Source organism: Branchiostoma lanceolatum, chromosome 2, assembly GCF_035083965.1.
Source record: "Branchiostoma lanceolatum isolate klBraLanc5 chromosome 2, klBraLanc5.hap2, whole genome shotgun sequence".
NCBI classification, from domain to species: Eukaryota; Metazoa; Chordata; class Leptocardii; order Amphioxiformes; family Branchiostomatidae; genus Branchiostoma; species Branchiostoma lanceolatum.
The window spans coordinates 32147499-32159269 of record NC_089723.1 but is presented as its reverse complement, the minus strand read 5'-3'; the positions used below and the strand labels follow the sequence as shown (position 1 = coordinate 32159269).

Genomic DNA, 11771 nt, shown 5'->3' with positions numbered 1-11771 from the left:
CTTTTTCAAACCCAGAATCTTCCCAAATTGTCTTTTTGTACCCCCGGCCCATCAGTACTTGCACCCACAGCAACAAGCACAAAACATCGGCTGATCACTATATTTCCTCATCGTTCCTTCAGCGTATGTTCACAAGGTTAACATTTTATAGCTCACCCTCCTTATGCAACTCATACAACCGTTTGGCATCGACCCTTGCACGTTGCAACGGTCCCGTGGGTAGGTCCCATCCCCGGCTATTCTTATCTCTGCCGTAAAAGGATACCAGGCAGAATTGCAGGGCTATCTTTGATAGTTGATATCCCCCTTTCCTGTCTCTAACCGGGCTATTTTAATTCTCTAACCCACTAAATACCCCTTATTACGGATGATGAATTCCTTTCTTACTGCCAGAGTTTTATACTTGCGTCGTTGTTTATTGTCTTTTCTACGTTGCTTAATCAAGAGGACTAACCTGAGCTAGTTGTAAAAGTTCGACACACGCTACACTCTAGATCCTGAGCATAAGGCCGTGCGCGTGGGGTTATGACAGTGGTGTCGTATTTCACTGGGCAGCATCACGCTATATCATGACCTTGGGTCGTATTTCACTGGGCAGTAGCATGCTAAGTCATGACCTTGGGGCCGTATTTCACTGGGCAGCAGCACACTAGGTCATGACCTTGGTGTCGTTTTTCACTGGACAGCAGCACACTAGGTCATGACCTTGGGGTCGTTTTTCACTGGGCAGCAGCACGCTAGGTCACTGAATCACGTGAAAACTTGTCTTCACAGAAGGAACAAACCATGACAGCAGTGCCCGGCAGCGTCGTGACCAAACGCTGTCTGTCATGACGTAACGCTGTACAAATTTCGCGGTCGATGAACCATCTGGGCAAACAATGAGGAGATCACAAAAGATCCTTACATCTATCATCCCTTCGATTGTTAAAGCCTATTCTTATCTCATACTCTTGTATTTGGTAGATTAAGCCTATGGAACTGTAGTTATGTACCAGTAGATGCCATTTTTTGTACCTTACACAATTGTCGCACAATAAAGTTATTATCATAAGACGCTTTATTCTGTGTGTATATCCATGAGTCCATGTACAAGATTTACAAGTATTACATGAGAAGAAAATCAGTCTGTCTTTTGATGCAGAGCTTTAAGAACTGGACAAATCAGGATCTCTATTCCCATCGCTGGTTGCTGATGAACATGTTGACAAATGTATCACTTCTATGGTAGCAATTTGGGCCTCCTCGACAGCTGCCTCGTTAGACATGTGTCATTTGTCAAAAGAAAACGACGGAGGCACTTACTCAGGCACTTCTTAAGCACTGAGCAATAAATGTCAGGATAACGAGCTGGGAAAAATAACTGGCACACAGCTGTTGGGTAGTGGGGAATATTCTTGCCTGTGTTTACACAATCTCTCGCTGGCTGGCTAATGCCCACTTCCTATTGGAGGCGCGCGGTATCCGTCGGGCCGGTGTCACAGGGATCTCGCACCCCCCGTGAATTTGAACCCCCCGGTTCGAAATCACTAGTGAATTTGCACCCCCCGGTGCGAAATCCCTAGCGATTTCGCACCCCTCTAGTGATCTCGCACCCCCAGGGTGTAGTATGTGTTCTGTTACGGCATTCATATTTCCCAGTGGCTATCTTTTTAACAAATTGATTGGTAACTATAACTGATATTTCAAATGCTCTGTTGACTGAAGTGGTAACGAAGTGGGTTGTACAATGACTATCTGGGAGTCATGGTTCTTGTGTTCAAATCCTGGTGGCGACATTTTTTTATCCCGTAGTTTTTAACATTAAATAACTAATAATTCTTACTCAGAAATGTCATAAGATTTCATTTTTCCGACGGGCCCAGGCTTCGATAAATTTTTCTCTAACCCTATATAACACCCGTCATCCATTCAATATGTGATATAATTTTGTATGATAAAATGTTATTCAAGTCTCAAGTTTTTCAAATAATTAAAAAAATCAATTATGAACATTGAAGTAAATCTATGAACTAATCGTACATTCCTCATGGCACAAAGGAAGAATATCACAACGAATCATCGTGCACAGAGAGTCACCATCATCGCGCTGTGCTGAAATACTAGTAGCGTTACATTAGTCCAGGACATGGGTTCCCGGAGTCTTAGATGTTTGTTCTGTCAGACACAGGAACTTGTAATACTCTCGAGTACCACGTTAAACTATGGCTTTATTATATCAAAATGCAGTTTTGAATATAATTGCTGCACAGACAGAGCACCTTTCGAAATATTTGGGGGGGGGGTTCAAAATCCCTAGGGGGGTTCGAGGAGGGGGTGCGAGATCCCTAGCTGGGGGGTGCAAGATCGCTAGGGATTTCGCACCGGGGGGTGCGAGATCCCTAGTGATTTCGCACCCGGGGGTTCAAAATCAGGGGGGTGCGAAATCCCTGTGACACCGGCCGCTAGGAGCGCGAATTGGTCAGGCTTGTACATGTCAATAGTCATGGCAAACAGATTTGCATATCATGTGTACTATAGTATAGATATGAATGAAACTGAAATAAGTAAAACTGAAAATTGTAATTCATGAATACAAGCTACGAAATGTTCAAAATATGCAAGGGCAAGTATTTTTTTCCTGTTTGTAACACGTTTATTCTGGGACTGTTGACATAGATGTCAGACTGGCCGTAAATTTGAACATTTCGAATCGTGCTCGGGAAGTGCGAGACAAACGTGGAATACTATCAACTCTCTTTTAGGGAGAAAGCACACAGTAAGTCCAACTGGCATTGTAGCAGATGGGAAGCTCCTGACCAAACCCAAGGATATAGCAGACCACTTCGCTGGATTCTATGAGGATAAGGTCACTAAGCTCCGTTCCTGCATGGACCGCGCGGATACCGATGGATTAACATCTGAAAACTCGCATCCGTTCAACTCTGATGCGTTGCCTGGTCAGCCGTCTTTCTCTTTCGATCCTGTAACAGACGGGGACGTGCACAAAATCCTCTCACAACTTCAGGACTGTAAAGCACCAGGTCCAGATGGTATCGAAAACAGGTTGCTGAAGATAAGTTCAGATACCATAGCTGGCCCAATGGCTTACATCATCAACCTGTCATTTACAACAAAAACCTTCCCCACACGATGGAAACATGCCAAAATCATTCCAATCCCCAAGGATAACAGTAAGCCACTGTCAGGGCCAAACTCAAGACCTGTGAGTCTTCTCCCAGCTTGTGGGAAGATATGTGAGAGAATCGCTTCTGAGCAGATTGCATCCTACATACTCAAGTCAAATCTTCAATCAGAGGCACAACATGCTTACAGAAAACTACACTCCACCGAAACAGCCCTACTAAAGATGACAGACGACTGGCTAGACAACATGGACAATGGTTTCATGACAGCGGTAGTTTTACTAGACTACAGCGCAGCATTTGATTTAGTGGACCACACTTTGCTTTTAAAGAAGCTCACGACCTACGGGTTCACAGGGGATGCATTATCTTGGACTGAATCGTACCTGACAAACCGCAAATGGCAAGTATACACAAATGGAGCCTACAGCAAGCAGAGAACCTTATACTGTGGTGTGCCACAGGGAAGCTGCTTAGGTCCGCAATTGTACAATATTTATGTAAATGACATGCCGGAGTCTGTACAAAATGGGTCACTAGACCAATATGCTGATGACAGCACGGTTCACACACGAGGACACACATTGGACGACATAAGAAGAGAAACTGAAACAGACTTAGAAGGAGTGGCAACATGGTCAGATGAAAATATGCTGAAACTGAACAATGGAAAAACGAAGACGATGCTGGTGGGAACATCAAAGAAAACCAGAGAAGCGCCACCTTTGGAGCTGGAACTCAGGGGACAACGTCTGGAACAGTGTCCCACAGTAAAGTTACTTGGACTGCACCTTGATCAAAACCTCACATGGGATAACCATATAACTCACATAGTGAAGAAGTGCAACAGCAGCTTAGCACAGGTGGGAAGAGTTAAGGATGCATTACCACTTCGACAGAGAATAGCCGTAGTCAACGCCTTGATAATCCCACATATAGACTACTGTTGCTCAGTATGGGGAAACACAACACAGAACAACATAAGAAGACTACAGGTGATTCAGAACAGGGCTGCAAGACTCGCTCTTGGCTGTGATCGTGACACACATGTGCAAACCATGCTGAAGACCTTGGGCTGGCTGACCGTTAGGGACAGAATTCAACAGAAAAGCCTTGCCACATTTAGACGGATAATGTTCACCAAACAACCTAGGGTCCTGTATGACAAACTAACATTCCAGTCAGACATCCACAGCTATTAAACACGCTCAACCAGAACAAACACAATCAGACTTCCAAAACCAAAATCCAACTCTCAGAAAAGGCGCTTCCTGTACAGAATGGCTCAGCTATGGAACAAGACCGGCGGCAATTAGCAAATAATGGGACTGTAATTATTGCTTTTGAACTGTAATTAATGCTTTTAAGGAATTTGTGTCCTCTACTGTCATGTTGTATGTCTTTGTATATCCCGACTGTAATGTGTAAATATTGTGTAGACCACAGGAAGAATAGCCTCTTATGAGGCTAATTGTGGATCTAAATAAAACTCAAACTCAAACCCTTTGTGACCCTTGGCCTTACATTACCCCAAACCTCAATTTTGCAGGTGTGTTAACCTGTGTGTGGATGGTGTTCAGGGACAGGTGTGTTTACCTGTGTGGATGGTGCATTCAGCACCAAGGACAGGTGTGTTTACCTGCGTGGGATGGTATTCAGTACCAAGGACAGGGATGTTTGCCTTTGCCTGGATTGTGTTATGGCAGTACGAAGAACAGGTGGGTTTACCTGCGTGTTGAACACACAAACTTAAAAGTCCTGTTCAGTACCAAGGACAGATGCGTTTACCGGATGGCGCTCAGGCACAGGTTTTCATCATCAAGGATAGGTCTATTTACCCGTCGTAAATATCACTCCTGCAAATCTACATATGTAACACTGACAATCAATATGAAGATGACACAAGACGTCCTTCCTGCATCACAAAAGGGCCTCCTAAAACCAACTATACCCAAAACGTTCCAGGACTTTACAAACCGGTTTCCTAGCCCAGCAACAGGGGTGTTGTTTACGCCGTCACTGTAAGCAAATTGGACAACAAAAGAAATCCATGTTGTGGTCTTTACCCCCTCTTCTATGGGATCAAATGTTAGACACTGTCAAAATTACGCGGCAGAGGTGGAAGGCGCGCCAGCCGTCATGACAGGGCGGTATCCTGCCGTCTAATAACACCGAAGATTACCAGGATCAAGATTAGGAAAACTACCGGCAGTCAGTGAAAAAACACATGGTTAATCGAATTCTTCCATGACGACATCTTTACATTTGGCTTTCAAATACCTAACGTTATCCAATGAAATGTCTGTTTGGTTAGTTTTGTATTGCAAACACATAATTTTTTGAACTAGGAATCATATACATATTATACCACATTAGGGGCTTGTCTGCAGTACCAATCCTTGTCGCCGGGTGATGATACTACAAAACAACCGCCAAGGGGTCACGAAAAATGTCAATTCTTATCGTATGAAATTTCCCACTGCATGATATAAGAGGTAACGTTATATCAAACATGAATGATTGGACATACAATCAGCAATCCTATATCAAACGTTGTTGTACATTGCATTGAACACGTTTCGAACTAGAAATAGATATTCATTTTATTAATAAAAGAAAATGGCATTCAAATGTTGGAAAAGTGTGCAGAAGTTCCCCTTTCTTGTACGTAACTCTTACCATAATTATCTATGTCACAAAATTTGCAAGATTGTTGACTGAACAACAGCACACAAGGATTTGTTAGAGGAAATTTATTGTAGTTATGAACAAGTAAATACAGATGGGTTCTGGGTACAAACAACAATGACAGCTGCAGCATAAGTGTTACATATAACCCCTTTTACCTGGGAGTGGAATGTTCTCTGAATGTTCTGTACATCTTGAACAGAAAACAAAATACAATACATTCTACTTTAAACCGTTCCAGAGTATCACATCTAGCTGTACTTTCAGAAGCATGATCATAGTTTGATGATTATTTTTCACTTTTAAAAACAAAACAAAACATGAAAAATTGTACCAGATCTGTACAGAGAACTCACCAAAGTATATTATATCTAAATTTATCCATTAATTGGATAAATTTTACCAAAAACTGTACAACATGGTAGCTGTCAAAGAGTAAAAGCTAGCAAAAAATGTCGAAGAGCATATTTACTTCAAATCAGGATAAAATATGTTTAAAATGATGCTTGGTTCTAAAATGCATAAAAACCATGGAAGTCATGTTTTTGTAAATGTCATTGGTGGATCAAGATGAGGCTTTAATATTGCTCAAGACAGAATACTATACACCATTCCCTAAAGAAGTGTCAAAAATAAAAGTAACAACATACCAATGACCTATTATACATACAACATTCTTTGAGGCCTTGTCCACAATAACACAGACAGGTGAGCTACACTGTATTCAAATCATGCTTTCTGTTCCTACGTTATGTACATCACAAGATATTTTAGTGAGTTGCAAAAGCTACGATGTTAGAACCACGCACAGACAGACACGAGCATGCAGACACAGAAATGACAATCATCTGCATTAAGAGACCTTCAAAACATCTCAGTCTCTATCTCAAATGGGGCTGCAACAAAATTAACAATCTCATATCAACATTAATCTCTTTTTTTCACTCCATAATCTCGATTGAAATAAATGACTTATGAAAGTCTAGGATTACCCTCAGTAAATTCATGATTTTGTTTTTTCAACTTCAACAGTCTCAGTAATCTCTGAAGTTGATGCGTTAATCTGTATATATATATATTATATATACATATATGTTTTCTTGTATTTTGAATGGCTATCTAAGCCTGAAAACTTGAAGCCTGAAACGAATACATGTCTTTGTAAATCAAGACAACACGAATGTGTAAACACCATAATCTCTCTCATGAACATTTCAGTAATAACATACAGCCTTATTGTCAACTACGCTATCTATTAGCAGTTAGGAAGAGTTCAGATATTGACAACATTCCCTTCTGTGAGAGATAAAAAGCTTGGGAGAGTATGTTGCAGTAATCTCCATTAACATTAATCTGCCGGGTTACATAAATCCGCCACTTTGAAAAACAGCGTGTTTGAGAGATCTCTATTCTAGCACCTCCCAGGTATGCACAGCTTACATGTGCATTATACTGGGAGATGTTGGGTTGGAGATCTGTTTGGACACATCTTTTCAGGGTATTATTATATAATTATGTACCCTGGCAGAATTATGTTAAATTAGTAGATGTTACCTACTAGTATATATTGTATGGAATATGCCGGGCTATATACTGTATTGCAGGTATAAAATCTCCTACAACCACTGATGGAGCCTTGTGTAGAGAGTGTTTCTGGTTGAGTTGAGAGGCGTTTACTCTTCCTTGCCCTCCTCTGCTGCTGGTCTGGAGGACGGTTTGGGCGAGGTCCGCTCGCTTCCTGCACTGCTGCCACTGCTGGCACTGCCCAGGCGACTGGAGGCCACCACAGCATGCATGGCAGCCTGGAGGGGTGGGTGGAAACATCAGGATATTATCAGGTGTGTTCCTGAAGTACACTCATCAACTCAACATGAGAGTTTCAACTTAATTTAGCTGCCCAGGAGACTGGAGGCCACCAAAGCATGCATGGCACCCTGGAGGGGTGGACGGAAACATCAGGATATTATCAGGTGTGTTGCTGGAGAACACTCATCAACTCAAATGAGAGTTTCAACTTCACCACCACGGCATGCATGGCAGCCTGGAGGGATCGATGAAATAATCAGGATATTAAGGTGTATTCCTGGAGTACACTCATCAACTCAACATGAGAGTTTCAACTTAACCAGCAAAATGCAGCAGATCCAGGTAGACCGACAGATGGAATTGCTGTACAGTTGTGTTATGTGTGTTCTATGTCTTCATTATATTTTAGCTGCCCAGACAACTGGAGGCCACCATGGCATGCATGGCAGCCTGGAAGGATTGAAAAAAACATGGATACTAAGGTGTATTCCCATAAAACAGTAGAAACCAGTTGATACTGTATTGTGACTGTTTTTTTACGGTGTGAAAAACACTTCGTTGAAAAAAACCCTGCCAACTGCAAAGGATTGTGAAATCCAAACCAGTTTCCCATTACCGCCATGATTGTTTATCGAAAGCGTATAATTAATTATGCAAAGCCCAAAACCGATTAATCAGCAAAAAAAATTGTACTTAGATTCATCAACTCAACATAACAGTTTCAACTTCACCAGCAAAATGCAGTAGACAGAGTCATCGAGTTAGACTAACAGATGGAATTGCTGTACCCTTGTGTAATGTGTGTTCTCTATCTTCATTATATTTTAGTTGCACATATGGACTGCTCTGCCTAATTTTCTGCTCTGTGGTTCAGCATCTGCTTCCGATTCCCTCCTTTAGTTTTTAGCTAAATGACTTTAAACTTGCAGAGATGGTTACCTGGGTGAATACCCTCAGACAATTCATCTATTCTTTCTTTCATTGAGACCAACATTTATGGACTTATCAGGCTTTTTTATGGATATTTTTGGATTCTGAAATTTATGCTGTAAATTCCTTCAGAGGTGCATCTTGATAACAGTTGATATTCAATGTTGATTTAGTAATGTTCTATTTTCTAATTCTAAGGCAGTCTGGAGTGAAAAATAATGGAGATTGAAACCGAAATTCATGTTCTACACAACTAAGCCTACATGAACCATAGAGTATGTGTTGTGCTGTAGTTTAACATCCTACTTACACATGGTCACACCTACATGTAGCTGCGTCTTCATGCAATGCATCTCTGACTCTACCCTTGGGACATCACTTTGTTTTAACTCAGTTACCTTTTAGTTAATTCCTTAACTTTTAAACTTGTAATCACGTATGTATGTAGTACATTTATACTGTTTTTGAAAGTGATAATGTGTTCCGTCATAATGCTGAGTGTGTTCCGATATGTATAATTGTATTAAACAGACCTTACAATTCGGTAAAATGGCTGCAACAAGGCTGTTTTAGAGAAATAAACAAATAAACAATGAAAGATCATGCTGTGGTCACCTTGAGCTTTCGCTTGGCATTGAACTCCTTGATCTTGGTGACAGTGTCCTGCAGGTGGTCGGACTTGGCCTTGCCCTTGACCCACGGATGATTAAGGACTTGTTGCGCAGTAAGACGCTTCTTGGGGTCAATGACCAGCAACCTCTGAACCTGAGGGGCAAAGTGAAAGGAACTGTTACAATTGTTAGAAAATACTCTCCAAGCCGAGATTCGACTCGGCTGGTTTTTGACGTGTGTTTAGGCGGATTTTTTTGGGCTTTCTCCTTTGTCCTGTTTAATTTCTTTGGCTTGGCAACATAAAAAAAACGGTACAAAATAGTAAGCCCAACAAAAACACCTAATAACTTCCAAACGTCAGCTTGGAGGGTAAGGGAAAAGGGTGTCTTCAATCAGACCATGCAGAGCTGGATGTTTTTCCACAGGATTACAATATGGCTGGCAGCTAATTTTCAGTATCTCATCTGAAATGGCAGACATCAATGCTACAGTTGACGTACCAGGTCTTTAGCGTTGAGGGAGACATCGTCCCACCAGGGTGCCATAAACTCATAGTCAGCCTTCAGGATCTTCCTGAACATGTACTGGTCTCCACGCTCATCATAGAAGGGCTCAAACCCAACCAGCCTGGAAAGGAAACCAAGTCATGTTGTTTAGTTTTCTTCAACCAACTGAAACAATTTTGTTCACCAGTACTGCAGAATATCTCAGGTTTGTACACCTAGACAATCTGTGTGACAATGTCTTGACTGTAATGTTATGTACATTGTTGACTCTCAAACTCTTTTTATTGCAGTGTTTATTCCTGTTAATCTTAGTCTAAAGCTTCACATCAATAAGACGATGACTGTTTTTACCTAGCATAAAAAAAGCTTAATAGAATACCAATGTTTTAGAAAATTGAATCAACACTGCTTAATTTGCATGTGTTTATCAATTTTTTACTTTTTAAAGGTAGATGTGCACGTATAAGCAGACCCTGTCTCTTTGAATTTTGCAGTAAGAAATACAAGTTTGGTACAAGAATTGACATAGCAGCTAATAGTAGCCTTCATAGCAGGCTCTCTGGGCCTTTTTTAGGCTTCAGTGATACACTTCTTGCTGATGACTTCTTTTTGTACTGGGTACCGGTAGTATGTGCAGCCGGCCCGTAGGGCTGTAAGTCATCAGCAAAAAGTGTATTATAAGCCAAAAAAGGCCCACAGAACCTGCTATGGAGGCTGAACTAATAGCACATCACATTAAGCGACCTACAGGATGTAAGTGACGACTCCTATGCTCCACATGTCCACCGCCGGCCCATACGGCTGGCCTCTCAGCACCTCTGGGGCTGCACAAATGGAGGGGAAAACAGTTAAGAGCCGTTAAGCCCCTATCTCACTGGATCCACGGCAGGTTGGTGGCCTTGCTGGGTCCTAAATTTGATTTGTGTTCACCTTGACTTCATAATGGGAATATCATGCAAAACCTACAAGTATAAATAAAAAGACAATAAAGCACACAAATTAAAAGATTGGTTTTCTATCGATGAAATCATTGAGCGCAATGTCAAATTGCTCTGTTGCGGCAGGGTCACCAACGTCCCGCGGGTCCTTTGAGATAGGGGCTTAGAAATCTCCCTTCCTATAATGTGCTAAAGGCAGTTATGCCTTCAGAGTTTCAATGACTACCATCATCTCTCATAAGTCCGTTGGGTTCCCTAAAACTGCCACATTAAAATAAAAAAGTGAATGGGGGTTCTACTAATGCTGTATCAGTAATCCCTGAGGTATGCACACTCAAGACATCCAGGTGTTCGAGACATTTCTGAGAAGGTCTTGATAACACCGATTTTTGATACAGTGGCAGTATTAGGGCACCTGGCAACATTATGAGAGACGACGTTATATCTACAAGATAGCTTGGAGTAACTAAGTGCAGATGCAATGCACTGAGAAGAGCAAATGTTACTCTCCAAGCAGAGTTTCGGCTCCGGCTTGTTTTTGATGTCTTTGTAAGCGTTTTGTCTGGCTCTCTATATTTTGTTTCATTTTTCTATGTCTCCAAAAACGAAAATTGGACAAAATAAAAAGCCCGACAAAACGCCTAAAAAGACATCAAAAACAAGCCAGAGTCGAACCTCTGCTTGAAGGGTAAGCTAATGAAACAACACAAGTATTTGACATCCAGTCTCAGTGGAGACTCTGATGAATCTTGCAACTCACCACAGTATCCAGGAGTCCCACACACCGTCTGCATCGTCACCTCATTGCTGATAATCTTGGACAGACCAAAGTCAGCTGCAAAACAAAGTTTCAGTATCATTCTTCAACCCTCCTTCCTTTCAAGATTGAGCAATGGTGGTCAATTACATAGTTACTCCATCAGGGTACAAGACATCTGGCCTGGGTGCCATCCTATTTCTACCAGGGCTCCTACACTCCTACACTGGCACCCAGGCTACAGGACATCTTCATAGAAATGCATTTCGGGGTGTTACAATGGTTTCTTTCAAATGAAGCAAATATATTGATGGCAACATAGACCATAATGAACAGCTAAGGTCCCAAAAGAAGATTGACTACTAGTATCTTCATCAACAATACTGGCCATAGAAAATAGAGTCTAGGG

The 11771-nt window shown here is 41.7% G+C and overlaps 1 protein-coding gene across 3 annotated transcripts in view; it reads right to left on the bottom strand.

Annotated features, from left to right (window-relative positions):
* Positions 1 to 5863: 5863 nt before the first annotated feature.
* Positions 5864 to 11771, bottom strand: part of LOC136428676 (calcium/calmodulin-dependent protein kinase type IV-like) — a 35361-nt gene continuing 29453 nt past the window's right edge. Inside the window, exons 8-12 of one of the 3 annotated variants that reach the window (XM_066418374.1) lie at positions 11366 to 11440; positions 10416 to 10491; positions 9662 to 9788; positions 9165 to 9314; positions 5864 to 7615 (exon numbers count right to left, since the gene is read on the bottom strand). In XM_066418374.1, the coding sequence (XP_066274471.1) occupies positions 7487 to 7615; positions 9165 to 9314; positions 9662 to 9788; positions 10416 to 10491; positions 11366 to 11440 (557 nt within the window). In that variant the 3' untranslated portion in view covers positions 5864 to 7486. Of the gene's footprint in view, positions 7616 to 7644; positions 7855 to 8009; positions 8070 to 9164; positions 9315 to 9661; positions 9789 to 10415; positions 10492 to 11365; positions 11441 to 11771 lie in introns of those variants that run through there. The other 2 variants (XM_066418375.1, XM_066418376.1) reach the window with 2 other exon arrangements.